We start from the raw sequence: 27,501 nt of genomic DNA on the forward strand, positions 1-27,501 counted from the left end.
GCACAGCAAATTAGCGTCTGGCGTGACGTTGGGGCGGCTGAAGGGAAGCTGTGGGGTTTGGTGAAACGCGTCACAAGCCGGCCGTTTGACCCCTCGATCTCGACCAGAACTGCTGGTGAAGAGGACAATCCGATCTTCAGCATCAAGTATATCTTGTCAAGATGCAGTCAGGAATAACAGGTAGCCAATCAACCAAAGATACATTTGGTCTCCTGTGCTAACCGGTATCCAGCCTCCGCCGAGCTCCATGATGCCTTCAAGGCCTTTCTCTCCTCCCCGTCCTCCCTCTTCTGCCTTCCCATAACAATCGAGAGCGAACAGCTCGTTCCTCTATCTCCTATCTCCTTCGCATTTAATGCCAACGATGCCCTTGATGATAAGCCATTCTTCGAATCCCTTCCATTCCTCAAAGATACTCTCCAACCTAAAACCCCGATATACCTTCTCCTCCGCCGGTTCCAGCATGAGGATCCCATAGAATCGCAGCTGGTTGCGCTTACTTACATTCCCTCAAATAGCGGGGTCCGTGCCAAAACAATTTTTGCAAGTACCCGTGCTACTGTAGTTCGTGAATTGGGCTCTGAGAAGTTCTTCGACACTGTTTTCGCGGTCGAAGAGGAAGAGATTTTGAGCGAAGCTGCCTGGAAGGAACGGGAGGCAGATAAGAAGGCCTCCAGGGGTGGCAATGGAAATGGGACGGCGGCGGATGAAGATGGTGCGGAAAGCAGGAGGCAGGATGTCATGGGAGAGAAGGAAAGGGCGCTTGATGCCATCAGGCGGGCCGAGAACGAGGCGAGGAGCATGTCAATGAGAAGAGACATCGGAATTGGGGGCACTGTGGGCGCCGGAGGGGCGGCCGATCTCAAGGGTGTCCCCTTTCCGCTTGGGGATGGGGTCAAGGAAGCGCTGCAGAAACTGGAAAATGATGAAGGAGGAGCCGTTTTATTGGTAAGGCTGCTTTTCCGTTCCATTGTGCTAAAACACAATCTAGTGTGCTACGTATATTCGCTAAACCGATTTAAAAGGGTATTGATATTCCTAATGAAACCCTCACGCTTCTCTCCACCGAATCAAACGTTTCTCCCGGATCACTCTCTAGCCTAATACCAGACTCGAAACCCCAGTACACGTTCTACCGGTATCCCACCACATCCGCGCTGGTCTTCGTCTATACTTGTCCTTCGACGTCGGCTATCAAGGAACGTATGCTCTACGCTAGCTGTCGCAGAGGAACGTTGAAGGTGGCTGAGGCACAGGGTCTGACAATCTCGCATAAGGTTGGTAAGCCGTTGAAAATAAAACCCCGCTCACAACGCGTACTGATATAGCCATAATGACAGATTGAGGCATCTTCCCCTGACGAGATCACCCAGACACGATTGGAGGAAGAAATCAGTCCCCGAAAAGAAGATGGGCCTCAGAGAGGCTTTGCAAGACCAAGGAGACCGGGGCGGTGATCATGATAAGGTGATCGAAGAAGCGCAAATTCCACCCGTTTTCGATAGTGCTTTCCCTATAGTGTTTCTATGTCTCACCCATAGATAGCTCTATCCCACCCTTCAGAGTTAGATCTTTCATAATTTCTCTTCATCTCCATTTGAGATCTGGAACAGGAGGCACGGAGCATCTTCGGTGTAAACCAAACTGTTAAGATCTTTCCTCTTTCCCGTTTTCGACGATGCGTGTAGTTCGATTGATAGAAGCCCAGCCGCCACAGGCTTAAATGAGCAAACGGGAGGAGGCGTCAGGTCACATCGCCGTCGATCGATGCTGCTTCCTCTGGAAGAACAAGTCTGTCCTCGAACTTCCCAGGTTTATAATCTTCGGACACCCGTCTCGGTCTTTTTCCAGCCTCGTACACTCAAAGCAGTAGAAGGCATCACTGATTCCCTCGCCTCCGCACACGATGCACTTGTTTTGGTAGTTTCCGAAGGAACATTCGTCACAGACGCGGACGAGAGTCGTGGGCCGGACGTAGGAGTCGCAAACGGGACATTTGCCGTCGCATTTGTCACAGAGGCGGCCGATAGAGATGCCGGTCTGCTTGCGGCACATTACGAGATCGGGATGATGGCGAGACATTGTGATTCAGAGTTGATTTTTCCGTTTCAACTAAGATTGCGCGGCAAGAATAGAGGAGGTGATTGTCAACGCCCTAGCTTTCGCGTTGTTTCTGCGGAGTATTTAACCAAATCCTGGTGGCGGGAATTCTGCACAACCGATGTAATCACGTGACATTCCACTAGGTGTCCCGGAAAATTGGAAGGCCGAATCCCGGGATTTAAGGAATCCATATTGCTGTTAGGTAATCCAACCAGCACCTCGCTCACGTGACCCACATAGATTAGCCGAGATTCCCCTTTAGGTAGCTTAGTGAATGACAAGCATACGAGTCCTCCATCAATTCCAACAGACACGGAACGCAGGATCGAGGAGGTTAGGTACGGACAGCATTGGCTTTGCAACATGGGAGCCGACCTGCGCCTGCAGAAGAAAGGCCGGGTGAGGCATTTAGTGTTCGGATGACCGAAGATCCCATAGCTGCTCAACAGATGAGCAGCAGTGGTCATGATGAGCGGCGTACAAGAAGGCGAGAGTAGAAATATTCAGAAGCATCTTAGGATCTTGTCATGTTAACTAAATAGTTAGAGTATGATGTCTATTTAAGTCTTGCGTTTCTAGAACTTCTGCCATCTCAATAGCTGTGGCCACAAGAACTGCATCTGCCTGCTTTAATTATTAGTAAAGATACCTTGGACCTCTTCAAGGTATTGAGCATATTCATCCAGCTTTGATTTCACGAATAAGGTCATTTCAGGGCGCCAGAACAGGGATATCCCGTCTCGAGCTATCATTTTTAGCACTTTCATCAAATATTGGCTCAAGGTGCTCCCTGAAATGGTTGAATAAACTTTTCGGAGTCTTCAATGCACTCAAATACCAGTAGTGGCCGTCCTTTGAAGCTGTTTTCACGTGTGCAGCCCGAGAGTAGAGTCTTCTTTTGCAATATAGCAGCATGTGTGTATTCTCCTGTTGTTTGAATATTTCAACAAATCAATCATAGCACGCCGCGAACTGTTCATATTCTTCTCGGCCCTCGATTTCATCAACACCTGTCCCTGTCAACCAAAATGGAGGCTGCAGGTTTTCTAATGGCAAAGAACATGCCCATTCAAGATCAATAATATAGTTGATGTTCCAATCTTCATCAACAAGAATGTTGCTTGAATGCATATTCGTTAATTGCATAACAAAAGGTCCCTCACAGACATGTCGATTAGTAAATTGATGAATCAAGGCTTTCATGAGCACTAGATCTTTGGCTTGTGAACATGCATCAATCTCATGAACTGCAGCATTCCCCTGATATAGTAGATGATTATCATGAACAGCGAGCAAATCAAGATAGAAGCTCTCAGCGTTCGTGTAAGTCCTTCCCCGTGAAATATCCGTCGGTATAGACCAATTCTCCAAACTGGTGAAGATGGCACTGCAGAACATCGGACGGTTGGCATTTGGCAAGAGATAAAGCGGCATTGTCTCCGGTGCTGCTCCAGGTAGTGCTAAAGCGGTATCCGGCCCCAAGAAAACTTCCCGGGACAAGGAAAATCTATTCCTCCGCCAAGTACTTGAATAGGCCAAGCACGGCTACCAGCGATTTGGAACGGTGGTCCCAAAGGAGAGGCCGTCGAGAACAATATTAGTTCCTCCTGCTGCACACCGGAGTAGTTAGCTGTTTTTCGCATCGTTGGAACGATAACTATCCATCTAAAGGCGGCCCACTAGCCATGGCTGAAGGGTAAGTGCACGCAATATCCAGGATTCTAGGATTTGGGCTGAAGTCTCCGATATCTAGATCGATCGCGTCAGCTGTCGCATTGCCTGATCCGGAACCATCGAGTCCCGATGCCACTTTGAAACGGCGACAGTTCCCTTCGCAAGAAGATAACAATGCCAAGCGCCGTCGAGTTAGTACGAGTCAAGCACAGTCCACGGCGGACGATACTTCGCAGGTTTCACCCGTCGTACCGAGGACATCTGTCGATGACGGAAAGGAAAAAGGTCGCCAAAAAACTGGACGGGAGGAAGAGCGCAAGCGTGGTCAGAGGTTATTTGGCGCATTGCTCGGGACGCTTTCACAAAGCTCATTGACAGCCACACAGAAGCGGCGCGCCGACATTGAGCGAAAGCAGCAGGCCAAGCTGAAACAGCAGGATGAAGAGTATGATGAACAATATAGGAAACGGCGCGAGGAGCTAATGGCTCGGAGAAGAAGGGATCAAGTGGTATATGAGAGAGAGTCGGTAAGTGGGTTTGTTCTTCTTTCGCTGCTTTCATGGCATGTGCTAAGAATAATGCGCAGTTGCGAGTTCGCCATTCAAATCTGCGGGCGATGGCCCGCTCTCTGAAGACTAAGTCGACACCAACCCTGGTTTGTTCCCTTGCCCTTGTATCGAAAGCCAATACAGTATGAATTTTGCTAACACCATGCTTAGTACTACAAACCTTGGCAGCTTCGGCCAGAAGAAAAGGACATCATCGACTCGCAGGTAGAAGATGCAGAAGCTACGATCGCAAAGGAAGTGGAAGACTTCGAACGCCGGAATCGCAGAGAAACCGAAGGATCGCAACCGGAAAAAGAAGCGGCAGAGTTACCTCCCGCAGTTGAGTCAAGAAGCACCGCGGATCCGACGGAGTCAATTGCTAACAATGGCCCAAAGCCGGACACGGTGGGTTCCGATACTAATGATCATCAAGAAGCTTCAGAGGCCCAAAAGCAAACCACTACTAATGACATTCCTGTTCCTCCGGACCGGAATGAGGAAACAGCTCATGCGAGACCCAATGAAGATGACTCGGGGGAGGTTGTCTTGGAAGACAAAGAAGATACTGTGATATACTAGGTTGGCCCTGATTTTACCCTCTCCTGATTCTCACATTCCTGAAGGCCTTTCCCAACAAGTCGCCCTGCTATCCATCTAACATGCACCCGGACTCCTCTCTTGCCATTCCCCACATCGCCAGCATTCCCGCTTGAGCTGTTGTCGGCCAAACTTTGCTTCCAATGAACTTTTGACGGCGTTCGTTTGCACCACTTGGGTGCATGCTGATTCCGTTCCCGCTAATCACGCATCTAAGCAATGTGGAAACAATTTGTATGTTCCGAGCGTATTAATGTTGATAATGCAAATTTTAGCAGTTAACATCGAGATTGTACTTTATTCTGGATGGACAAATGATGGATTCCAAGGAAGCGGGCAAGTCTGCGCTTCAAGCCACGTGAGCTGAACCTCGGTTTGACTAAGCTTTGAGTCGGGTACTCGTCAAAACACGTTCGCCAGTGCAGCAACCCCGGGATCCTAGCAACAGACCCGCTATACATAAGGTCGCCTTGCTCGCGGTTCTGCCACAATGTAGTTTTCTCCATCCGAAGCTGAACACTGTTGTATACACACAAGTTGACGTCCCCTTTAACTTGGACAACGGCTTCGCCCCCGCCCCAAAACATACAACCTCCATCATGACAGCAGACAAGATAGACGTCTGGAACGACCCGCGGATCCAAAAATGTTCCACTTTTGTCAACGGCACTAGATACGGTAGGTAGCAACCCTCTGTATACGAGAGGTATCTTCTTTATATGTGATTATATGATGCTTTCACCCCTCTCTCGCCAACGTATCATCAAGCTACATTTCATTCATTAGTTGTTCATGACTTTTATTCTAACGAATTGTTTACTATACAGGCTATCTTCTCGGGGTCCCTCCAAACGGAGACTACCGAGCAACTGTTTTTCTGGTCCGTTCGCCTTAGAGAAACCCTAGTCACTGCTGCTCATAGCTTTATTTCAATCCATCGACCACTCTAGAAGTCAAGAAAGCTTCTAGCAGAGTATTGCTTTCTTTGCTGCCCATTTGATCTCAAAACCTGACCGTTCCGGGATCTAGATCCATGGCTTTCCTGATCTTTCAATGGGATGGAGATACCAGATCCCAGCTCTGTTAAATATGGGCCTTCGCGTTGTTGCCCCTGATTGTCTTGGGTATGGGAGAACAGTAAGTGTCTTACTCTTTATGTCGTTATTACTCAAACTCGAATGATATCAGGACTAACACCGCATTCCAGGAAGCTCCTGATTTCACATCGGAATCCGCCCCTCGGTACGCATTCAAGCAATGTGCAGCTGATATGAAAGAGCTCGCACGGCAGCTGGGCACTTCCAAGATCATCCTTGGTGGCCATGATTGGTTCGTTCATCCGGAAGCATCTCCAGCGCCCATGTTCTGGGAAATTTGGGGTTCAACCTAACTAGCGATTCATCGCCTCTAATACGGCTCTACTTCAGGGGTGGGTTTGTCGTTTATCGTATTGCGCTCCATTGCCCGGGTTTCGTCACACACATCTTTTCCGTATGTACCCCGTACGGCCCTCCTCACCGGGAGTTTGTTCCCCTGGACAAGCTAGTAGCAACTCGCATTCCGTTTTTCGGTTATCAACTCCAGTTTGTGAGTGGAGAACTCGAGAAAGTTATCAAAGACAAGAGGGACATCCGTCAATTCCTGATCGCATTATTCGGAGGGAGGACTCCAAAGGGAGAATTCGGGTTTGACGTCACAAAAGGGGCACTGTTGGACAAGTTGCATGAGCTACAACCCTCGCGAGTTATGAGCGAAGAGGTATACCAATATCCCTTTGACAGCCATTTCATCAACATTATATTAACCGTTTTAACAGGAGCTAAATTACTACGTCGATGAATACTCTCGGAGTGGAATGCACGGCCCACGTGAGTTTAAATTGCTTCCAATGCTTATGCCGAAGACAGGAACAGGTATCCTAACACTGGTACTTAGTGAACTGGTATCGCACCCGCGAACAGAATTATAAAGAGGACCTTGAGCTCATCGGGCGCAAACTCGACATTCCGGTCCTTTTCATCAGAGCCACAAACGACGCGGCCCTCCGCCCGGAACTATCACAGAATATGTCAAAGTATATCCGGGATCTAACACAGGCCGAGGTTGACGGTACGCATTGGGTTCTGTGGCAAAAGCCTGAGGAGTGCAATGCCATTATCGCAAAGTGGATGGAGGGTGTTGTCTTTGGGGCACAGAGTAAGATATAATCCAGAAGAGGACACAATACTGGTTTGATATTTAAGTTTTGTTTCATTATTTATGATGACGACACAATTATGACGCGCTTGGGTTGAACATACACGTATCCTATCCATCCAAAGTTGGCAGCAAAGGGTGTGGGAGTGGCTATCTTTCGTCCATTTTTCTCTGCTTAGACCAATATATTCATGATTGATCAAAGGCTCAATTCAATCTTCCAAGACTTTCGTTTCAATGCTGACTCCACATTTCTCCAACCTAGCGACATATTCGTCGCCTAGGATGGCCGGTGTTAAGTAGCCTCCCTTCAGGTCCTTCCCAACTCTTTCACTAGTTATCAAAACCATAGCAGCCTCCGCTATGAGCATTCCAGTCATGGGGTAAGCAGGACCCTGGTATGCAAGTCTGCCCAAAACCCGGATAGGTTTCTTTCCGGGTTCGGCATGCTCAGCCGTCGCCACACCGCGATATTCCACATAATCCCCGACAGTATCCTCCTTTGCGGGACCCTGGCCCGGGTCTGGAAGAAATCTCTTCACCAGCAACCGAATAGGCGGAATCATCAGACATATCGCAGCTAATATGATGCAGAAATGGACTACTAGGCCCATGAAGACATTACGGGCCTTGCCAAATTCCTGGAAATGAAAGTTTTGGTCGTATAAATCTGGCATGAGGGAGCTACTCCGGTGTACAATGGCACTGTCACACGAAGCTGGTAAAGTAGTTGTTACTGTTCCAATGTCCCTCACATAATGGACACCGAAAAGTCTTCGAAGGAGCGGTGTTGATGGAACAGTGGACGGCCTAGAAACTGACAAACGGTACGGATCGTTCATAGCGCGGAACTCTTTGAATGTCAGGTTTTCAAATGCGGCGAGAATAGACGCTGCGGTTCCACCGCTAATACCTGCACCTCTAAAGAGGACAAACGGAGGTTAGATATTGTCCTTTCCGATCCAGAAAGGTCAACTTGCTTACTTTAGCTCATAGAGAGACAGAATTACTTCCTTCACCTTAACACCAAATTGGGCATTTATCGATTTCGCCATTGACCAGGTTACCAGGTCAGACGGTGCGCTCTCAAAACCATCTGTGGGTATCATCTAACATGATAAAGTCAATAGAGGCCCCTAATATCATATAAAAGATCGAGGCGTTACTGACAATCGCACCGGTCCGTTTGGCAGTTTCATCGTATTTGTCAATCATCTCCTGGACCCATGGGATCTCTCCAGTCCTGATTGATGGGCGAAATAGTTAGACATAACGAAGGCATGGGAGAGATGAAGGGGGGGTTCCCTTACACATCAAGATAATGTGTACCATTATTTGCGCAGGCCTTGACTACCGGAGTTGAGTATTTATGATACGGCCCTACACAATTGATCAAGACTTTTGTCTTCCGTACAAGGGACCCCAGCTCATCGTCGTTGAGTTGGACCGGAAGTATTTCTAAATTCGGGAAAGAGGTCAGTGCCACAAGCATTGGGTATCAGAAACCGTTGGACTTCGTATGTCAGGCCGAGAACATCAGATAGAAATCTCTTATACTTGCCTGGGTCCTTGCGATCAGGCCCATCTCTTTTAAGCTCCGATGCCAGTGCCTCGAGCTTCTGGGCTGATCTTCCTGCGATCCCCCATTTTAAGGTTGTTGGAAGATTTTGAGCGATGTACTCCGCACAGCACTTCCCAGTGTATCCAGTAGCTCCTAGGACGATAATATCAAGGCTCCTGGATGATGCCATCGTGCTCAATTAGTTATTATCAGAGAGATGTATGTAAATCGAAGAGGCAATTCGGACTTGTGGGAAAATGAAACCTCAAAAGGAATGCAATTCGGGACCGTATATCACGTAAACCAGGAAAGTCAAATGTTTACGAGGTCCTAAAGGAGCTTCATTGCTGCTTCACGGTCGTCCTACTCAAGACACCGGCAGTATCACCATCAATGATATCAGGATGGCGCAGGGATATGAATCACGTGAGGATCCATGTTGATCGTAGCTCGGAAGAATAAATCACCGATGGCGCCAAGACTCACATCAACCCACTAAGCGAGGCCGCACCACGTCTGGAAATTTGTCGAACTGCACCTCCCTCACACCTCGACCGCAAGATAATCATCGAAAGCGCGACAAAATGACGAAGCGCACAAAGAGTATGTTCACGCCCTTACATCTCCGGGAAGCGCATGGTGGCTAATTCGATGATTTACAGAGGTCGGCGTTACCGGTAAATATGGTACCAGGTATGATTCGATTTGCACACCTCCAAACCCGCGAAGACTCCTCCGACGCTTGTGCAGTGAATGATAAAATGAGGGAAAATTTGGAATTGAATTGGGATCACTGACCTGGTTGATTTTTGCTCCATAGATATGGTGCCTCCCTGCGTAAGCAGGTGAAGAAGATGGAAATCTCGCAACACGCCAGATACATCTGCACATTCTGCGGCAAGAACACCGTTAAGAGAAAGGCCGTTGGAATCTGGGAGTGCCGTTCCTGCAAGAAGACTATCGCGGGAGGTGCCTGGACTGTCGCGTAAGTTATATCCCATCAGATGATTGAACTTCAACCTTAGAACATTTTGGAAAATTTGGCGCTTTACACAAAAACCGTCGGAGTGAATCGAGGAGCCGTGCTGATACTCCTTCCTTTTACCGCAGAACCCCTGCTGCCGTTGCCACACGATCAACCATCCGTCGTCTTCGTGAAATTGCGGAAGTCTAAATGGGGATATGGCGTTACTGTCTTCTTATGTCTTGTTTGAATTGTCGCATTGAATAATGAATGATGGGGCATTGTCGATAGCTCGAGCAAACCTCTTGCGGCTGAGGCTCGCCGATTAGACAACAGAAATACCATTACCTTATGAGCACCCCATCCCCGTTCCGCGATTGCACTTGCAGCCTTCAGTATTTCGTACACATTTTCTCCGTTTATTGGACCGGACATCAAGCAGCCGGTAGGTAGGACAGAAACCGCGTTCGCACCGAAATTTCTTGATGGTCGAAGAGTTTCCTGCAACGTCTGGTTGAGTCATCCGTCAAGCAAACCCAGGCCCGGATTTCCGACGACCTGCAGACGAGAAATAGCCACCCAACAGCCCCCTTTTTGTGGATTCCGGGCTGGTATTTCTGCGAGGCCGGGCGCTGCTGTTTTCTCCCCACCGTCTCCCCCTCCCCTCCCCAGTATGCGCAGCCATGCAACATGTTTCAACGGGGCCAGAAGCCTATTTGTAGAGCGCCAATCACACTGGCGAATCGGCGTTATCCTCTCCAACCTGAAATCGGCTTTGCAGGCCTGTTCTCGTGGTTTGATAGGCTGATCCCAGCTGAGCTAATGCTGTCACCATTTGCTGTCACGTTATCCGTGTCTATTCCGTTTCGCGCCTAGCGTCGCGGATTAGCTCAGGTTCAAAAGGCGATCCACGTCCCCCACAACTCCAAGGTTATTTCTCTACTTCACTCTACATCCGTCCTCATTTTCTTAATTAGATCTTCATGCCGCCAAAGAATCTTCTATCGTGTAATCTTGACACTCATCGCATCAACAATGTCCGATACCTGCATTGTGTGCTTAGGAGACCTTGGCGAAGGCGCCAGCGATCCCACTCTCGCCGTCGATTCGCTGCCAAGACCTACCAGCGGTGATGGTATTGCTGAAGATGTCACCGCTCTCTTGTCCCAGACCCCCGACCGAGAATCCCAATATATTGCCCACTTGATCCCCTGTGGCCACAACCTTCATAATGAATGTTTGAAGCCCTGGGTAGAGAGAGCAAACAGCTGTCCAATCTGCAGACAAAAATTCAACGTTGTCGAGCTCGCTGAGCACCTTGGAGGTGAGGCTACCACCCTCTAAAAGGATAATCGCAGTTCCCCTTGAATACCCCGATATGCTAACTGCGCTTCTCATAGGCTCTGTCATCTCATCATATGCGGTCGAAGACCGAGTGCAGGTGGCGGAGATTGACCCGACGTTGATCATTGACGATCTTGTCGAAGATTCAGACTCCCAGCCGTGTCCGATATGCGGGGACGACGATAATGAAGATTTGTTACTGCTGTGCGATGGATGCGATACAGCGTCCCATACGTATTGCGTCGGCCTGGACTCCGTTCCATCTGGCCCCTGGTTCTGTTGCCACTGTGAAGGCCACCGGCCACTTCAGTCTGAGCCCTCTCGGCCTCGCAACCGATCTTCACGCCGTACACGCGCCGATGTGAGAAGAACCCGCACTCGCAACCAGATTCAAGCCCTGCACTGGGCGAGAGTCTGGCAGTCGGTGTGGGATCATCTTAATCTTGATCTGGACTTTCCCTTTGACGACGAACAAGCTGCGGACCGAATTATTCAGCAGCGTCGGCGTGAAGCAGCCAACAGAAGAGAATTTCGCACTTGGGAAAGACGATTCAGGCAGCCTGGGCGGACTCCCACAACTACTCGTTTTAGAACAAATGCTTCAGATTTGCTTGAAATAGGTCGAGGGTGGCCATCCAGACCAAGGCAACGGGTGGAAACTCCTGAGCCTGAGTCAATTGATGAAATCAGAGCATGGAACGCATTTGAAAGAGCACGAGAAATCCAAGAAGTTCCTAACTCCAACCGGCGAAAGCGGAAATCCCCCACCGCTTCTCCCGCCGAACCCGAACAACCCCAACCCGAGCGCAGATTAAAACGACCTCGGACCCGAAGACCAGAGGAATTAGCAGAGCTCTTAGAGCGTGGAGAATCTTCCAGAGCGGCAAGGCCTGTCAACTCTGCTGGAAGTCCGTCTGCAGAGTCTGGGCCAACATTTTTGCAATCACTTTTGAAAGAAGTCGAGGATTCATCCGGCCCTCACCGCATTAATGGCACGCTTCCTAACGCAAACGTCCCCTGCCAGTGTGTGGACTCAACCTCACCTGGGCCATCGTCTCCTGCGTTATCACCAACTTCTTCGAACCGCTCCTCCCCTCATCCATCATCCTACACCAGTCCTCAACTTACCAACGGTCCAACTACTCCTATCTCATCTACGTCTGACGCAGCGCTTTCCTCACCTGAATTTTCTCCCTCATGCTCTCCAGCACGCGATGCTGCTGGGGTAGATCAAACTCGCCTTTCCCGTCAGCTGAGACGGCTCCAACCAAGAAGAGACAACAATGATTCCTCGTCACCATCACGCCTTCGGTCGATAGAGTCCTCTCCCACACGCTCCGAACTTTCACTCCATGTTAAGTCCGATCTGCAAAAGATCGTCCGGGCCGCTTTGAAGCCCCATTATCGCAAGCACCTCGTCACGAAAGAAGAATATACTGAAATAAACAAGCGGATATCTCGCATGTTGTACGAATTTGCCGCATCCAAAGAGTCTGGAGACCCCATGGATGCGGAGAGCAAGGCAAGGTGGGCTCATATTGCCAACAACGAGGTGATGAAAGCTGTACAAAGAATCCAAGAACTAAAATCCAACGAAGCAAGCGATAGCAGCGGTGCCGCTTCATCTTGATGGGGTTATCCCATGTTGCAATATACCATGTATTATCATGTTTTTCTACGATGATCCTGTCATAATGCGCTGTCTGCATAGCACGGTGTTCTCTGGTTACAGCGTGGCATATTGCGCGGCTATAAATTTGATTTCAGGCGCCATATGGGTGGTTGGGCATAAAAGGATTTTAGTCCACGGCTAGGAGGAAAGGATCCTTGCGTTATTTGTTCTTTCTTCACTGGAATTATCGCTGTTACTCTACATTATCATCCCCGGCCTATAATCAATTTGAATGGTTCCAACCATTAACCTATTTGCAGCGTCCCTGTAGTGAATAGATCTTTTCGATCTCAGCTAAACACTTCGCTACATAGAATTTCGAAAACCCTACGTGGAAGGAATCCAGGGTTGATGGGAATGGGACCATCAAAATCCTCTACTAAAGTGGATGGGAGAACGCGTGTTCCAGTTTTACCCCAGCCGATGGCCGTTCGAGGGCGTAAATACTATAATAACTATGGAAGGAGATCCTTTTTCTTCAAATTTTCAGCTTGAAAGAAGCACACCACTCGTCATCTGTCTCCCAGGCCCCAACTGCTTTGTTAGGCGCCTGACAAGACACTATATCTCTCTGGTTGGCCACACTGATTCGACGTGGATGATCGGATGAGGGGATTAAGGTTGGCGAGAGTGGCAGATTGCAAGAGTGATCAGCATCAAGCATACTGCTCTCTCAGAAAAAACGTGCCGCAGCCATGCAGATCCAAATGTTCGTGGCTAACAGTGGGCAAGGCGTTTATTAACTAGTTTGCTTTGTTTGCACCCACTCCGCACTCCGCATTTGCCGGGGGCCAAGCAAGAAGCTTGATTCCAGCCGTCGATTCGTCTGCTAACAAGGATGCCGAAGCCCATAACGTTATGCTTTGATTCCATCACTCGTGACACCACTTTCCTGCGGCCCTTGTCACCAATCGATGCGTATTCCTGCTGGCATGGCCCGGTGCCGTTCCATCCGCTTAGCGCTCGTGAGGCGTCTGGGCAGGTGTCGAACCACGATGCCCAGTGGTAACCTCGGCTTGATGAAGCAATAATGGGGTTGAAGCGATTGTTCGCCCAAGGCTATTATCAATCAGCTCGTTTTAAAAAAATAGCAATAGCTCTGCTATTGGCTCTACCAGATAATGATCGATGTCATTATTGGTTAGTGATCTCAATTATATCATGCCGTTTTGGATTCGGCTTTAGTACATTTTGTCCCGGCCTTTCAGATAATTATTTATCGTTGTGAAAGTGCTGCGATTGCTTTCTCTTCTTTCTGCTATCTTTTTGGGACTTATTTAACTCCATCATGCCGATTATCACGATTGCTCAATTGTATTAGGGCTACGAATTTTGACGTAGGCCACGTTTCCCTCTTCAACGCCGTTGGAACTCCAAGACGCTCGGCGAGTCAAGCTTTTCTGTATGCCTGTTAAACCTTCTCTGTCAAAGCATATGTCAGGATGGATGCTGAGAAGCATCCACCATCGGAGCCGCCGTTTGAATCTGGTTCTACAACGCCACTTCAACACGTCTCCGGCCGTACTCCTCGCAGCGCAACTTCAGACGATAGTATAGGCAGTGATGCCACCGAAACTGAAGGCGGAATTCCGCAGAAACTTCCGTCATTGAAAAGTCCCAAAAACATTCAATACAACACAGATCTCGAGAAGGGGCCGGGCGGCTCTCAGTCTGAAAATCTACAGGCGGCCGTTCAACATGTAGACTCAAATCTGGTGGACTGGGACGGACCATCAGACCCGGAGAACCCCATGAATTGGGGCCTCGCGAAGAAATGGTACATAACCATGATGATGTCGGCAATGACGTTTTGCATCACGTTTTCCAGCAGTGTGTTCAGTCAGGCAACTGCTGTCACAGCGAAGGTTTATGGCGTTTCGACAGAAGTAACCACATTGGCAACAAGCTTTGTTGTTTTGGTGAGTCTTGTGGACTGGCATCTCCAGCTAGGATATCAATTTACCGCTAACATGCTTTGAAAGGGATTCGCACTTGGCCCGCTGGTATTCGGGCCGCTCTCTGAACTGTACGGTCGCCCAAGACCTCTTTTTGTTGGGTTTATTATCTCTGCAATATTCCAGATTCCTGTAGCTGTTGCTCAGAATATAGAGACGATATTGATATGCCGGTTTTTTATTGGAATGTTTGGCTCTGCAGCCATGGCGATTGTGGGCGGAGTTCTCGTGGATCTATGGGATCCCGTTAGTCGAGGAATAGCTGGCGCTACATTTGCCTCGTCTACGTTTATTGGACCGATAGCAGGACCTATTGTTGGCGGGTTTATTGTTCATTCGCACCTTGGATGGCGCTGGACCGCCTGGATCACGCTCATCTTAAAAGCCGTCATAGGCTGCATTTGTGTGCTCACGATACCTGAAACCTTCGGCCCATTGTTATTGCAGCGCCGCGCTGCTCGTCTTCGAAAGGAGACTGGCAACCCGGCCCTTCGCACGGCCCTCGATGACGCCCGCCCCACGATGCAAGACATCTTTTCAAAATACTTTAGTCGTCCGTTGAAAATGCTCGTACTGGAACCCATCCTGCTGCTAATCACTCTCTATCTTGCGATCACATATGGAATCCTTTACCTCTTCTTCTTCGCCTACCCAATCTCGTTCCAAGAAGTTCGTGGCTGGAAACACCCTGGCGTCGCTGCGCTACCGTTCATAGGACTCTTCATTGGGATCCTCGCTGGCTGTATGTTTGTCGTATACTTCACGAGAACACGCTTCGCGCGTAAGATGCGAGAAGCAGGATCCGTTGTGCCCGAAGAGCGTCTCCCGCCAATGATCGCGGCCGCCTTTATTCTTCCTGCAGGCCTCTTCTGGTTCTCATGGACCTCCTCTCCTACAATTTCCTGGGTTCCGCAAGTAATTTCTGGGATACCCACTGGCTTCGGAATAATCGTTATCTTCTTACAGGGGCTCAATTATCTTACGGATATATATATGATGTTCACGAATTCTGCGTTTGCGGCCAACACGCTTGTTCGGAGCGGGTTCGGCGCCGCGTTCCCGCTGTTTGCGGCGCAGATGTTCCATAAGCTAGGTGTCCGGTGGGCAGGCAGTCTTTTGGGGTTTTTGACCGTGGCCATGATTCCGGTGCCGATGCTGTTTTACGTGTACGGGAATAAAATCAGGGCGATGAGTCGGTTCAGCCCAAAGTTATAGAACGAAGTAATAGCATACATAGTTCATAATATATCGCATTTCACATGCATTGCAGCATAACACTGAAGTTCCCCTTTTTCCTGGTTTCGCTGATCGTCTGAAGAGGATATCTGTGTTATGTAATCAAGCTCGTGTATCTCCACGTGACAGTATGGGCAGCTAAGCCCGATACGGCAGAAAGTGGATACCTTGGCCACGCTGCGACGCGTGAGGGGAGATTAGCTCAGCGCCAGGTCGCGCTTCAGTCGAGAAAATAACAGATTCGCAGGCCGTTGTGAGGCTTCCTTGACGGTTTTTGCTCCGTCACATAACGCTTGAAACTCCAGGCTGCAGGCCCACCTGTCAGAGCTCGAGTCAATCCGCCAGCTTTTCTCAACGCATACGCACGTTCAGTGGATGGCACTCAGCTTCAACACGCTGAATCCTAAAGGGCAACGCGGTTTTGGAATTGGCCCCGTGGTGGATGCTGCGATTGAGCAAGGGTAGGGCTGCGAATTAAAGATGCCGTCGCGCAATCGGCAAGCGCATTCATCCGCAACGGAGGCAGCGGAGGAGGAACAGACCGGTCTTCGTCGACTCCGCTTCAACGAGCCGATCTCATGGCGGGCAGGCAGACAGATTCTCGTGGCGGATTTGCTTCGGCGACTGGAATCTCTCGCTGCTGAGCTGCGGGAGCTCGACCAGGAAGATACGGATAGGGATTCGTTGACAAAGGTCTCACAGGAGCTGGCGAGCGGACATCTTCTCGGACACAGAGATAAAGGTGTCAGAGCCTGGACAGCATGCTGTGTGGTGGACATATTGCGCTTATGCGCGCCGGATGCGCCGTTCACTGCGAACCAATTGAAAGTAGGACTCTTCTCCCGACATAGGTCAAGTTATCAGGAGGCGTTCCCAGCTGATGAATGCCTTGTGGAAAAAAAATAGGATATTTTCACCATGATCGTCACTTCTATAATACCCGCTCTTGCAAATCCGTCCAATGCCTATAATGACCAGCATGTCTACGTTCTATCATCGCTAGCCGAGGTCAAAAGTATCATTTTGTTGACCGACCTTGATGCGCCTGATACGTTGATCCTCCCGCTCTTCTCGTCTTGCTTCGATATCGTCTCTGGATCGTCGAAGGCTTCCACTGGTGAACCTTTAGCCAAGAACGTGGAGTACGACATGATACGGCTTCTAGTGCCCGTTATTGATGAAGCATCCAGCCTTGCCCCAGAAGTGGTGGATGCGATTATTGCCCAATTTATTCGTGTCGATCCACGACTTCTGGATGGTTCCGGAAATTCCAAAACTAAAAAAGATGCCGTGGTTGATACGAAGCAGGCAACTTTATTGATGAAGGATTATCCTCCGGCATATAATATGGCAAAGGCCATATGCAACGCATGCCCTGAAAAGATGACGAGCTATGTTAGTCAATATTTCAATAACGTTATCATCGATGCGTCGGAATCAACGTCCAATGGACACTCAAAGCGCCATCGTCATATTGATCTTGGCGATTCCGACGAGGAGGGAGAAAATGTTAAAGAATTAGACAAGGCACATCGATTGATACGGGAATTATGGCGTGCTTGTCCAGATGTTTTGCAAAATGTGATACCCCAGCTGGAAGCAGAGCTTTCTGCGGAGTCGATGTCCCTTCGATTGCTTGCGACACGGACAATCGGCGATCTAGCTTCTGGTATCGGCGTGGCAGGACCGCCTCCGCCTGCGTCCATGGATCCAGCTGCATATCCTCCAACGTCACTGAATAGCGAATCTGGATCTGAAATTTCGACTTCCTCGAATGCATTATTAACGCCTTTGTCTCCCAGGCCTTTTTCGCAAGCCCATTCTGCCGCATACGAAAGCTTCCTAACCCGACGACATGATAAGTCCGCATCAGTGCGTGCTGCCTGGGCTACTGCGATTGGGCGGATTTTACTCACTTCTGCCGGTGGCTCGGGTTTGAGCGATGACGAGGAGAAAGACTTGATGGAAGGGCTTAAAAGGATGCTAGTAGACGCCGACGAGAAGGTTAGGATTGCAGCTGTGAAAGTTCTTGGAACTTTCTCCTTCCCCAACGTGATTAGAAAGCTTGGTATAGATGGCGGGCTCTCGGAATCGGACTCCCTTCTCTCCACTTTGGCCGAACGAGTGAAAGATCGAAAACATGCCGTTCGTCAACATGCTATGACCATTCTCGGAACAATGTGGGCCGTAGCCGCGGGGGAGATTGAGGTGAATAATGAGCTGGTTGTCCCCATCCTCAAAGACGCTCCGTCAAGGATACTCGAAGCTTATTACACCAATATCAATGAAGTCCACGTTCTTCTTGACCACGTCATATTCGAAATCTTACTTCCCCTGACCTATCCTCCGCTTAAAATGAAACGCTCGAAAACCGAGTCAAGCCAGTCGCGAAAAGCAAAATCCTCCGAGGAAGAGCAAATTGACCCAGAGGCCATACGTGTCCGCCGAATCTTGACCTTGGCGAAGAATTTAGACGAAAAGGCGAAGACAATACTCTTTGCTCTTCAAGGTCGACAATTGAATATGAGGACCTTTGTGAGCTTCTATCTACAAGCCTGCGAGGAATATAATGTGAGCTTTACCCTTTTCTTAACCGACGTTGATCAGTGCTCATCAACTCTACGTAGGGAGGCGTGATGGATAGCAACGAAGATGCGATCAAGACCAGGTTGACGAAGGTTATTGATTCTTTATCGAAGACTTTCCCTGACTCCTCGCTTGTATCGGCCGACCTGTGGAAATTTGCAAAAATGCATGATCGCCGCAGTTATCAGCTTATACGTTTTGCCATGGCTGCTACATCGGACTACCGAACTGTGACCAAAGCCATTAGAGAGCTAACAAGTCGTATCCAATCAAACACCTCGGCCACTTCATCCATGCTTGGAAACCTTCTTCCGTTGGTCTATCGGAGTAGCTCCTTGATCTTCAACCGAAGCCATGTACCCGCCACGATGAAAATATCGAGAACTGACGAGTTGGGATTGGGAAATATAGCACACGAGATGTTACGAGAGATTTCGTCACATAATCCGGAGGTGCTTGAAGCACATGTACAGGAAATGTGCAAAGATTTAGAATCCCATGCTCCTACAGCTAACCTCCCAGACGACCCAGGTGTGGAGGAGATCCTAAAAGCTTGTGCGGGGTTTGCGAAGAAACTCCCGAATAAGCTACCAAAGGAACGAAAGTTCTTAGCTGCACTGTCAAACTATGCGTTATACAGCTCATATCCTCACGCGGCTAAAAATGCGGTTACGATTCTCATGGCCGCTGCGGAGACGAAGGAGATGTACGCTAGGGATCTGATCAAAAAGAGCATCCACGGGTGTTCATACGGCGCTGAACACTTCCTTACCAAACTTGCTACGATCTCACAGCTAAACCTCCTTGTCCCACGAGAAGTTGATGAAGAAGGGGATACGGTCCTCGATATTGCGACCAAGCAGATCCTGCTCGCTAACCTTAATCCTGAACCGGATTCGGAATATGCATGGTCTGCCACTATGGATGAAGAGACCTCAGCGAAAGAATGGGCGCTCAAAATCCTTGTGAACCGGATCCGGTCAAAAGAAATCTCCGAAGAAGATGAAAGCCACTTTCGGGAATATGCCCAACCTGTATATACTATTCTCAACACCCTCATTGCGAACTGGGGTGAGCTCTCTAAAGCGAGAGATACCCCTGCGTCTCAGAAGTCAAGGCTTCGCCTTCTGGCTGCGAAATCCGTTCTTAAATTATGCGCAGCTCGCCCCCTGTGCGATCGGATGCTTACTGCCGCCCATTTTAACTCGCTTGCCCTAGTTGCCATGGATCCCCTGTTAGAAGTGAGATCTGAATTTATATCCCAGCTGAAAAAGAAACTGGTGCAACCACCGCATCTTTCTCCTCGTTGGTATGCTATCACATTTTTACTAGCGTTTGAGCCAGTTACCAGCTTGTATGATAGCACCTTGACCTGGCTCCGGTCCCGCACTGCATTCTTCTCTCGACAAGTCCAAGGCAAATCTCCAGAACAGCAGACACTAATGGAGTCTCTCTTTGCACGCCTCCTGTCTCTCCTTGCCCATCATCCTGATTATCCACCTGAGGACTCCGATGAGTCGACTAAAGCTAAGGACTTACTCGATTTCACGCGCTATATCCTATTTTACCTTACTGCAGTTGCAAACGAAAACAATCTTTCTTTAATTTTCCACATTGCCCAACGCGTGAAGCAGACGCGAGATGCAATATCGGAGACTGAGTCGGATGTGATATCCACCAGACTTCATACGTTGTCCGATCTTTCACAAGCCACAATACGCCGCTTTGCAGAGGTATATTCCCAACAGCACAAGATTGGCGGCAGCAGCGGAAGTGGAGCTGCAAATATCCTACAGACATATCCAGGCAAGATGAGACTTCCCGGTTCTTTATTTACTACACTCAGCAGCCATCGCGAGGCTCAGGAGATCGCCACGAAAAATTTCCTGCCGCAAGAAGTCGACGAGCGCTTAGATAAGAAAGTTCGAGATTTTATGAGGCCTAAAACGCACGCAGGCAGAAAACGGAAAGTTGAGCTAGGACATGGCGACAAAAGCCGCGACGAAGCAATGGGATCTGCTAAGAAGCCACGCAGGGAGAAAAGTAGCCGGAGAAAGTCATCTTCTGGAACAGCCGGAACTAAGCCTACCAAACGGAGAAAAGCAGATGAAGATGATTGGGAGAGTGACGGCGGAGAGACTCGCAAGAAATATTCCGGTTCCTCTTCTTCTGCTGCTCGACGACGAAGTGGTCGCGGATTAACGAAGACGGATATCAATTACGCCGAAGAAGATAGTGATGAGGCTGATAAGGAGATGGAAAAATGGAATACAAGCCATGGTCGGAAGGAAAAGGTGGAAAATAACCATGACTCTCCCGATTCAGATGATGAAGAGCAGCTGTCCGAGCTTTCCTCCAACAATAGCGATAAGGGAACACCGCCATCAGACGAGGAGCCCGACGAAGACGCTGATATGAGCGGCGTCGAGAAGTCGTCTACACCGCCTCCCCAGGCTCGAAGAAGCTCCAGATCTAAAATTTCGCTGTCCCCCGTCGTCCCAAAAGCCGGGAGGGGCAGGCCACCAAAGTCAAGACCGAAGGAAGTGGAAGAAAAATCAGCGAAGAAGAAAACTGCAGGGGGTAGAGTGACACGTCGAGGTCGTTGAAGTGTGATAATTTCCTATATAATCCACTGTTGACTATATACGTGGTAGCTTCCTGGCAGCAAAGCCTTGTGTTTCCCTTTTCTACGTGTTCCACCCCGAAACTATTTCCGATGTATATGTGCCATATTTCCCAGTGATTCTCATCTTCACTTTGATTTTAGGGTCGATTTTTCACTACGAGTGAGTAGTTATGCGGCTTGAACAGTCTCCCTTCCGTCGACTAGCTAGTCAGTTCTGAGGTTCTTCAAGTGCAAATCTAGCGGTTCATGTATGATGTTAGCAGCCTTTACAGATTAAATATGACCCTGTGTTTTCCCTATGCCTACGATGCGCGAAGCTTCTGGGAAGATTCGAGTTAGCCAACAGTGGATTCTGAGAGCATGCAAGTAAATATTGCCTGTGCTGCAATTCAATTCTTTCAGGGCAGGTTAATCTTCATCGGTATAACGGGTCATGAAGGGACCAGCGCTTCAAACATAGACTTGCAACATTCCATCCACGCTCAAACACGTACGAATAACTGTTTGATGATTCTCAGGGCAATATCACCGGAATGGAACAACTGGTGGAACGCATTCTCAATGTGTGTTTGGAGGAAGTCTCCTGGTCGTGAAGGGTACAGGAATGCTGGAGCCAGACGGTTCGTATTCTGTTCCTCGTGGATAGTTATTTGCACAAAGTAGTCTTTATAATATCCAATAAAATTCAAATGGAAATACTTGGTTGTCATTGCTGAAAAAATGTCTATTCAATCCAAGAGATGCTCGCTTTCATGAACACAGGTATATACATACCAATCTATACCCTCCCCCAAAACTCCATAATGTACCTTATCAGGCTTGAAACTCCGATGTACCCAATGAACAAAAATTCCGAATCGCGTTTATAACTGGGAAAATGATCACAGGAACGTAATATAAAGCGTTGTTTAAAGCCTCCAGGGCTGGGGAGTCAACTTTGACCTCCCTGCTTCGTCTTATTATTCCCCTTGCACCATGTTCGGATGGGCCTGTCCTTCTCTATCTTTGATGCCTAGGGTATGTAATAAGGATGGGTATTCGAGCCTATACCATTCGTCGCATTGGGGAGACAAGAGTGATCGTCAGAAGTTCGACATCGGGAAATGAGCACCTTCTATCGTCATAACCAGGTGTCAATAGCTATAATAAGCGCGGATCATTCGATCTGTTGTTCTGTCATATGTTCCCGTTCCATATTCTCCAAAGCTTGAGTCAGTCCTTCAATCATCTTCTTCGCCGCCGCCTCATGGCTAGCCAGACTGTTCCGTCTTGAAGGCGGTGCCCAGGTACCCATGGGCGACAGCTCTGACACCATTGACCTGGGCCTGTCCGACATGGCGGCGGGAATCGAATACGCAGCCAGCCTTTTCAAATGCTCCTCATCGAAAGGGCCACGGTACTTTGAGCGCGGTACCTCGTGGGGCTTGTATAGCTCGATAATGGGATTCCCGTCCTTTCCTACCCTCGGCTTCACTTTGACCGTCTTGACTCCCGCCAGAACTACAGTTGTAGCCTTGGGTTTGGAAGGATGGGGACACGAAGACGGGGAGTTGGAGTTGGAGGAGCCGGAGGTTGTTCGGGAGAAGACCCGTTTCATCTTTTCGCGGATCGGCATCGTTGCCCGCCGAATAGCTAGATTGGAAAGTATCTTGTTATATATTAAAGAAATCTTAAGAAAGAAGAAAGCAGGGGCGGATCTGCCGATCAGCCGTGCAAAAGAAGGCCGCAAAAGCGGTAGTGTACCCGACACAAGCGATAGTTGATTGCAGAGGTTAATACCAAGCGGAAAGACGACGGGCATCCAGGGAATCGTCGCATCTCTCCCCAGAACGTATGAGATTAGCCAGGTATCCCCGTAAAGAAATAGAAGGCGGGAGAATCTTCCAATTCAGCCGCGCCTGGGACGGGAAAAGGAGCAAGAAGACAAGGTCATTGGGGAGGGAAAAACTAAGGGATGTTGAGGTGACCATCCCAACTGTCTTACCTTGGGAGGCAACAGTTCATTGGGACCTTTCGCCGTCTTTTCCGGGGAAAGCCCATGGCCCGCCGTTGCGTCTCCCACCTTTTTTAACGCAGGAAAACCTTGTACTCCACACCGAATCATATCTCTCGCGTAGGGCGGAATGCAACCTGGCTTGACTCCATGGTTACAGAGGTGAGAAAGGGAGCGGCTTAGCACCCTCCGACCCGAGAAGCACGGACTCAAGAAAAATAGCGAGTTTTTTGTGGTTTTGGAGGGATATATATCACCTGGGTAATGAGGCGGAAAGTGAAGTGTCTTAAAGTGCGCCGTCGAAAATAACACCCCCGTCCAAGAGACCCAATTGATATCTGTCATTTGTTGGCCTCAAATGCCTCATTAGAAGTCGCACACGAAGATTCGTGGGCCAAATATCACAGCGAAGCTCTAATACTGCGCCATCTCGACGGCTGATCGAGAACATTGTTGGAGAAATTGAAGAAAACTGACGTCGAATCTGTTCACTTTTTTTTTTCCAAAATATTTGGCAAATGCCTTTTCATTGCCGCTCGGTCTCCGCAAACCCAAAATCAAAACCAAAATCTAATCATACAAAGCCCAGAAAGGACATGGCATATCATCATCATTCACAGCCACCAAGCTCAAATCCGAAAAAAAAAAACGAACAAACCCATCCTTCAAAATAATATCCCGTATGCTCCAGGTGGATAAAGTAGGGGGCGCGAGGAGTAGAGAAGTAGGATCAAACCTATTCAAGACCGGGAATCGTTACACTCCGAGTCCTTGGACTTCGACCATCGTGTGAGAGCGGGGAGCGCAAGCGCATACCCATCCCTGCCACGCAGCTTCTCTTGCGAGATGGGTGACGACGAAAGACGGGTACAACAACTTTGCTCGCCAACAACGCCCACATCAACGAATCGAAATGCAGAGGGAAAGGGAGGGGGCAGGAGGGTGAAGGAGCGGGAAGAAGGGAAGCGGACGACCGAGCAGGCGAAAAAAATAAAACAAAATAAAATCAAAAAAGCAATCAGAACAGGATGCCAATAGGCAGACAAAACGGTAGACAGCGGGCAAAAGCCCGTACAAAATCCCAGCGCCGTCTATACCCTTTTTTTTGGTGTGCAAACAACTGTAAAACAATCATAATCCTGTAAACCCAAGCAACCGCTTTAAAAGAAAAAAAGAGATAAACGAAACCCAAGCTCGACCCAATGCACCGACCGCCATGCAAAAAAAAAAAAAAAAAAAAAAAAAAAAAGAAAGAAAGACAGAAAGGAAAGGGAAGGAAAAAAGAGAGAAAACCAAAAGAAAATCCAAATCCTTTTGAAACCGAAATATATTTTGAATCGTTTTGCTGTCACCGACAAACCCAATCCCGGCGAGAACCAAGCCCTGGGAACACAACTGCCCCTGATCAGTTGTGGATTTGCCGTCTAGCAAAACGAGCAACCAAATCAGCCAAAGCCGCTAACCCGCGCGCACCGCTCATTCAGCACGTCAAACGGTATGATTCGAGGACGTCAAGTAGTTACGATCGCGGCACTCGAAAACAGACCAGACCACAGAATATGAACTTCGATTCTTCGCGACCATGTAGATGTAACTATCGACCAGCTCGACATCATACGGAGAGAAATTGATAGTCGGACAAGTATGCGCAAGCATCTGACAACTGAGTTATTGATCCCGCCAATTGACCTCCCTCTTGGTTAGGTCCGTAGCTAAAGCTCCGGAGAGGGGAATTAGTTGGTAACGTCAGTCGACGAAGTCGCAGCCAGTTCACAGAGGCGCTGGCTGATCAGACCTTGGAGAGATTGAAGGAGCTCAACCTCACTTGTCGCGTCGCGGATCGTCTCCGGCGAGTCCGCAACGAGCTGAGACACCAGCTGCCCTACCCGGCTAGAAGCTGGTTGAGGTTCTGCCATTACCAGAAGGGCCATGGCACCCTCGCGCTCTTCGGGACGAAGATTGGCCAACACAGAATCTGCATTGGCAACCTCGTTCGAGGATCCGGGTGTCCCCCCAGCGGGGACCAGTAGGGCCCGGGCTTGTTCCTCGGCTGCCTTCATGGCTTTGAGCGCTTTGTCCTCAGCGTATTCCCGTTTGACATGCTGAATGAAATTTTGGATGAGGCCGCGCTCGCTCACCCGGTAACTCTTTCCATAAAACTCTTGTTCATGGAAAGTGTCGATCTCGTAGCTTGGCGGGAGAAGCTCAAGATCCTCATGCTCATGGTGGCGGCGGCGTCGACGAAGTCGAACACCACCGAGTGCGTGGAGCATGTTGTCCAGGTGGTTGGGACACTTCCAGTAATGCCGTGGATTGCTGCTCCCGCTGAATTGCAGGGGGGGATGTGTGTAATTTTCATCCAGGCAGTCGAGATGCCAGTACAGGGAGCAATGATCGCACTTCATGATTTGTCGCTCACCGTCCAGGTTGGCTCGGTGGCATTTCGCGCAGAAAATTAGCTTCCCTTTGGCATCCCGCTCGACAAAGACCTCGGCGCGGCGCTCCTCCTTTTGCTTAGGATTGAGCTCGCTGACTCCCTCAGTCACTGTCGGTGGAAGTCTCTCCTCCCGAAGAAGTTGGTACGATCCGTCTGGTGCGGTGTGTACCTCTGCGAACTCCTCGCGGATCTCGGTCGGCACCTCGTAGCGTGCGCGGGGAATGGATCCCATCGCCGCTTCAAACACCGCCCCAGGACCCTTTCCTTCGCAGGTGGTGCAGAACCACCGACCTGCCGGCGGGAAATTGGCATCCAGAGGCGGGTTGAGGCAGCCGAAATGGAATGAATCCACGCACCCGTCACAACACAAGAGGTTGCCTGTACCGTTGCACACACGGCAGAAATCGATGTTATCGACCTCTTCCGCATGCGCACGCGATCTGCGAGTTTCATCAGACCCCACAGAAATGACATCGTCGTCCTCAGGGAGACGCACAACCCGCCGGGGAGGCTGAGGCTGTGGTACAATTTGAGTCCGGACGTCGCTTTCGCGGACATGATATCCGGGGAACTCCTCCTTCAGAAGCTTACTCTTCTTGGCTGCAAGTGCCACAAGCTCAGGATCTTCGGGTCTTCTCTTGCGGCCGCGGCCGCTGAGAACGGGAGCCACCCCGGAACCTGTTGATGCAGCCTGTTCCGACCCCACATTCTCAGATTCGGCGGCTTGCGCCACCTCCTCCGATACTGGAGCCGGAACATCAGCTGGCTCTGAACTTGCAGCGGCCAAGGCTTCAGCCTCCAAAGACTTGGCGGTCGAGAGTGAAGATGTTGAATCTTCACGTCCCAGAGCGGCGGCGGCGGTGGTGGCGGCGGGTTTTTCGGCTTTAGCTTTCTTGACGGCATCCCGCAGTGCAGTTTGAAACACGGACATGTTGTCGGTAGTTGGCTCGGCGACAACATTGTCCATGATCTTCAAGAGAAATGGATCTGTGCCTGAGGCATCCAGCATCCAACGAAGTCCCTCCGCGACTTTGGTGTCCTGAGACGCCTCAGCTCGCGAGATAGCTGACCCGAGGACTTCGTTAAATCTCTCTCGGCTGCATTTGAGATCGACCGGGATGGACGGCGCCGTCGATGAATTGACTGGCTCAGCACCGTTGGCGTCAAGATTGCTGCCGGATGTCGAACGAGTCTGTCGGGCATCATGCTCATTATCTCCGGTAATATTTTCATCGGCTTGCTGGGTGGGTGTGTCTTCTGGTGTCGTTGATTCTTGAGCAGATGTGGAAGCAGCTGTCGACTCGTTGATAGCCTGCTCGACGGCTTGAGCGGCTTTGGCTGATTTGGTTGTGTTGGTAGATTTTTTTGATTTCTTTCTAGACCATCTCGACTTCGCAACTCGGCCTCGTTTTGACTTGGGTTTCTTCTTTGGAGCTGGTTTTGGGGCTGGCTTCGGGGTACTGACGGGCTCTTCATCCTCGAGCAGTTTTGCAATTTTGAGGTTGGAGCGTGTGGGACGGGCACCAAGTGCGAATTGACTCTGGAAGATGCCACCACGCTGCCATCCAGCGTCCACAAAGCTTGGTCTCAGCTTGGCCTCTGGAGGTTCTTTCCAGGTTGACTTTGGCAAGTACCAGTTATTTTCCTGGCAGGGAGGTCCGTTTCGTTCATGGAGGGGAGGGATTATAATGTTGCGAAGGGCAGGCTGCTGGGGCGCGGCATCCTGGGAGGCTTGCTGCTGTGTAGATTCCTGATCGGCCTGTGAAGGGCCAACTCTGGTCTTTCTCTGCCTCTGCCGTGTTGGCTCTTCGGAGTCAACGGGGACACTTGTGTTTGCGCCTGTTTTACGCTGTTTTTTAGGACGGGAGTTCTCGGAGCCGGCAGCAGTAGTATTGTTTTGCGGCGCATCGAGAGGGGTTGAAGGGCGAGAGGATCCTTGAGTAGCAGCACGAGTGCGAGATCGAAGTTGAGGAGCCATTGCGATTGAACGAAGCTCTTCTGCAGCTTGC

At 49.6% G+C, this 27,501-nt stretch overlaps 13 protein-coding genes across 13 annotated transcripts; 8 read left to right on the plus strand and 5 right to left on the minus strand.

The window, feature by feature from the left end:
• Positions 1-95: 95 nt before the first annotated feature.
• CIMG_09430 (actin monomer binding protein) lies at positions 96-1,616 on the plus strand. The gene is made up of 4 exons (XM_001239808.2): positions 96-180; positions 233-948; positions 1,026-1,277; positions 1,341-1,616. Exons 1-4 carry the CDS (start codon positions 162-164, stop codon positions 1,455-1,457), a joined length of 1,104 nt encoding a protein of 367 aa, XP_001239809.2. The 5' UTR covers positions 96-161; the 3' UTR covers positions 1,458-1,616.
• CIMG_12346 (PHD finger-like domain-containing protein 5B) lies at positions 948-2,135 on the minus strand. Its single transcript, XM_012358349.1, has 2 exons — positions 1,321-2,135; positions 948-1,259 (listed from the first exon to the last, which is right to left on the minus strand). Exon 1 carries the CDS (start codon positions 2,080-2,082, stop codon positions 1,750-1,752), a length of 333 nt encoding a protein of 110 aa, XP_012213772.1. The 5' UTR covers positions 2,083-2,135; the 3' UTR covers positions 948-1,259; positions 1,321-1,749.
• Positions 2,136-2,814: 679 nt separating this feature from the next.
• Positions 2,815-3,537, minus strand: CIMG_09431 (uncharacterized protein; the record flags this gene model as incomplete). The annotated part of the gene is made up of 2 exons (XM_001239809.2): positions 2,815-2,998; positions 3,077-3,537. The coding sequence occupies 2 exons, from the start codon at positions 3,535-3,537 to the stop codon at positions 2,815-2,817; spliced, it is 645 nt and encodes a 214-aa protein (XP_001239810.2).
• Positions 3,538-3,757: 220 nt separating this feature from the next.
• On the plus strand, positions 3,758-5,205 carry CIMG_09432 (pinin/SDK/memA domain-containing protein). Its single transcript, XM_001239810.2, has 4 exons — positions 3,758-3,799; positions 3,857-4,304; positions 4,364-4,432; positions 4,497-5,205. Exons 1-4 carry the CDS (start codon positions 3,789-3,791, stop codon positions 4,902-4,904), a joined length of 936 nt encoding a protein of 311 aa, XP_001239811.2. The 5' UTR covers positions 3,758-3,788; the 3' UTR covers positions 4,905-5,205.
• A 316-nt stretch (positions 5,206-5,521) lies between these two features.
• On the plus strand, positions 5,522-7,129 carry CIMG_09433 (epoxide hydrolase; the record flags this gene model as incomplete). Its single annotated transcript, XM_001239811.2, has 7 exons — positions 5,522-5,600; positions 5,750-5,802; positions 5,952-6,059; positions 6,130-6,251; positions 6,350-6,680; positions 6,739-6,790; positions 6,858-7,129. The coding sequence occupies 7 exons, from the start codon at positions 5,522-5,524 to the stop codon at positions 7,127-7,129; spliced, it is 1,017 nt and encodes a 338-aa protein (XP_001239812.2).
• Position 7,130: 1 nt separating this feature from the next.
• On the minus strand, positions 7,131-9,029 carry CIMG_09434 (saccharopine dehydrogenase). Its single transcript, XM_001239812.2, has 5 exons — positions 8,680-9,029; positions 8,429-8,576; positions 8,289-8,361; positions 8,103-8,227; positions 7,131-8,039 (listed from the first exon to the last, which is right to left on the minus strand). Exons 1-5 carry the CDS (start codon positions 8,867-8,869, stop codon positions 7,331-7,333), a joined length of 1,245 nt encoding a protein of 414 aa, XP_001239813.2. The 5' UTR covers positions 8,870-9,029; the 3' UTR covers positions 7,131-7,330.
• A 189-nt stretch (positions 9,030-9,218) lies between these two features.
• On the plus strand, positions 9,219-10,006 carry CIMG_09435 (60S ribosomal protein L43). The gene is made up of 4 exons (XM_001239813.2): positions 9,219-9,282; positions 9,342-9,372; positions 9,500-9,664; positions 9,790-10,006. Exons 1-4 carry the CDS (start codon positions 9,264-9,266, stop codon positions 9,851-9,853), a joined length of 279 nt encoding a protein of 92 aa, XP_001239814.1. The 5' UTR covers positions 9,219-9,263; the 3' UTR covers positions 9,854-10,006.
• A 605-nt stretch (positions 10,007-10,611) lies between these two features.
• On the plus strand, positions 10,612-12,908 carry CIMG_09436 (uncharacterized protein). Its single transcript, XM_001239814.2, has 2 exons — positions 10,612-10,967; positions 11,044-12,908. Exons 1-2 carry the CDS (start codon positions 10,679-10,681, stop codon positions 12,615-12,617), a joined length of 1,863 nt encoding a protein of 620 aa, XP_001239815.1. The 5' UTR covers positions 10,612-10,678; the 3' UTR covers positions 12,618-12,908.
• An 824-nt stretch (positions 12,909-13,732) lies between these two features.
• CIMG_09437 (multidrug resistance protein) lies at positions 13,733-15,829 on the plus strand (the record flags this gene model as incomplete). The annotated part of the gene is made up of 2 exons (XM_001239815.2): positions 13,733-14,578; positions 14,642-15,829. Exons 1-2 carry the CDS (start codon positions 14,102-14,104, stop codon positions 15,827-15,829), a joined length of 1,665 nt encoding a protein of 554 aa, XP_001239816.1. The 5' UTR covers positions 13,733-14,101.
• A 297-nt stretch (positions 15,830-16,126) lies between these two features.
• On the plus strand, positions 16,127-21,405 carry CIMG_09438 (bimD protein). Its single transcript, XM_001239816.2, has 3 exons — positions 16,127-16,678; positions 16,757-18,421; positions 18,478-21,405. The coding sequence occupies exons 1-3, from the start codon at positions 16,331-16,333 to the stop codon at positions 21,040-21,042; spliced, it is 4,578 nt and encodes a 1,525-aa protein (XP_001239817.1). The 5' UTR covers positions 16,127-16,330; the 3' UTR covers positions 21,043-21,405.
• Positions 21,406-21,423: 18 nt separating this feature from the next.
• Positions 21,424-23,216, minus strand: CIMG_09439 (uncharacterized protein). Its single transcript, XM_001239817.2, has one exon. It carries the CDS (start codon positions 22,861-22,863, stop codon positions 22,219-22,221), a length of 645 nt encoding a protein of 214 aa, XP_001239818.2. The 5' UTR covers positions 22,864-23,216; the 3' UTR covers positions 21,424-22,218.
• Positions 23,217-23,547: 331 nt separating this feature from the next.
• Positions 23,548-24,332, plus strand: CIMG_13610 (uncharacterized protein). The gene has a single exon (XM_004444847.1). The coding sequence runs from the start codon at positions 23,902-23,904 to the stop codon at positions 24,091-24,093; it is 192 nt and encodes a 63-aa protein (XP_004444904.1). The 5' UTR covers positions 23,548-23,901; the 3' UTR covers positions 24,094-24,332.
• A 97-nt stretch (positions 24,333-24,429) lies between these two features.
• CIMG_09440 (uncharacterized protein) lies at positions 24,430-27,470 on the minus strand (the record flags this gene model as incomplete). Its single annotated transcript, XM_001239818.2, has 1 exon — positions 24,430-27,470. The coding sequence occupies one exon, from the start codon at positions 27,468-27,470 to the stop codon at positions 24,789-24,791; it is 2,682 nt and encodes an 893-aa protein (XP_001239819.1). The 3' UTR covers positions 24,430-24,788.
• Positions 27,471-27,501: the final 31 nt, after the last annotated feature.

This window comes from Coccidioides immitis (genome assembly GCF_000149335.2).
Source record: "Coccidioides immitis RS genomic scaffold supercont3.5, whole genome shotgun sequence".
Taxonomy (NCBI): domain Eukaryota; kingdom Fungi; phylum Ascomycota; class Eurotiomycetes; order Onygenales; family Onygenaceae; genus Coccidioides; species Coccidioides immitis.

What these genes read in the sequence shown, in the direction of transcription:
- CIMG_09435 (XM_001239813.2), top strand. An exon ending in ACCGGTAAATATGGTACCAG is followed by an intron (nt 9,373 to 9,499) that starts GTATGATTCGAT and finishes TTTGCTCCATAG; the next exon opens with ATATGGTGCCTCCCTGCGTA. An exon ending in GGAGGTGCCTGGACTGTCGC is followed by an intron (nt 9,665 to 9,789) that starts GTAAGTTATATC and finishes CTTTTACCGCAG; the next exon opens with AACCCCTGCTGCCGTTGCCA.
- CIMG_09439 (XM_001239817.2), bottom strand. Translation starts at nt 22,863, where the DNA reads ATGCCCGTCGTCTTTCCGCTTGGTATTAACCTCTGCAATCAACTATCG.
- CIMG_09432 (XM_001239810.2), top strand. An exon ending in TGGTATATGAGAGAGAGTCG is followed by an intron (nt 4,305 to 4,363) that starts GTAAGTGGGTTT and finishes AATAATGCGCAG; the next exon opens with TTGCGAGTTCGCCATTCAAA. An exon ending in CTAAGTCGACACCAACCCTG is followed by an intron (nt 4,433 to 4,496) that starts GTTTGTTCCCTT and finishes CACCATGCTTAG; the next exon opens with TACTACAAACCTTGGCAGCT.
- CIMG_13610 (XM_004444847.1), top strand. Translation starts at nt 23,902, where the DNA reads ATGGGTGACGACGAAAGACGGGTACAACAACTTTGCTCGCCAACAACG.
- CIMG_09430 (XM_001239808.2), top strand. An exon ending in AAGGAGGAGCCGTTTTATTG is followed by an intron (nt 949 to 1,025) that starts GTAAGGCTGCTT and finishes CCGATTTAAAAG; the next exon opens with GGTATTGATATTCCTAATGA. An exon ending in GTCTGACAATCTCGCATAAG is followed by an intron (nt 1,278 to 1,340) that starts GTTGGTAAGCCG and finishes CCATAATGACAG; the next exon opens with ATTGAGGCATCTTCCCCTGA.
- CIMG_09436 (XM_001239814.2), top strand. Translation starts at nt 10,679, where the DNA reads ATGTCCGATACCTGCATTGTGTGCTTAGGAGACCTTGGCGAAGGCGCC. An exon ending in GCTCGCTGAGCACCTTGGAG is followed by an intron (nt 10,968 to 11,043) that starts GTGAGGCTACCA and finishes CGCTTCTCATAG; the next exon opens with GCTCTGTCATCTCATCATAT.
- CIMG_09434 (XM_001239812.2), bottom strand. Translation starts at nt 8,869, where the DNA reads ATGGCATCATCCAGGAGCCTTGATATTATCGTCCTAGGAGCTACTGGA. An exon ending in GGTACACATTATCTTGATGT is followed by an intron (nt 8,362 to 8,428) that starts GTAAGGGAACCC and finishes CCCATCAATCAG; the next exon opens with GACTGGAGAGATCCCATGGG. An exon ending in CCAAACGGACCGGTGCGATT is followed by an intron (nt 8,228 to 8,288) that starts GTCAGTAACGCC and finishes TTATCATGTTAG; the next exon opens with ATGATACCCACAGATGGTTT.
- CIMG_12346 (XM_012358349.1), bottom strand. Translation starts at nt 2,082, where the DNA reads ATGTCTCGCCATCATCCCGATCTCGTAATGTGCCGCAAGCAGACCGGC.
- CIMG_09438 (XM_001239816.2), top strand. Translation starts at nt 16,331, where the DNA reads ATGCCGTCGCGCAATCGGCAAGCGCATTCATCCGCAACGGAGGCAGCG. An exon ending in TCACTGCGAACCAATTGAAA is followed by an intron (nt 16,679 to 16,756) that starts GTAGGACTCTTC and finishes GAAAAAAAATAG; the next exon opens with GATATTTTCACCATGATCGT. An exon ending in AAGCCTGCGAGGAATATAAT is followed by an intron (nt 18,422 to 18,477) that starts GTGAGCTTTACC and finishes AACTCTACGTAG; the next exon opens with GGAGGCGTGATGGATAGCAA.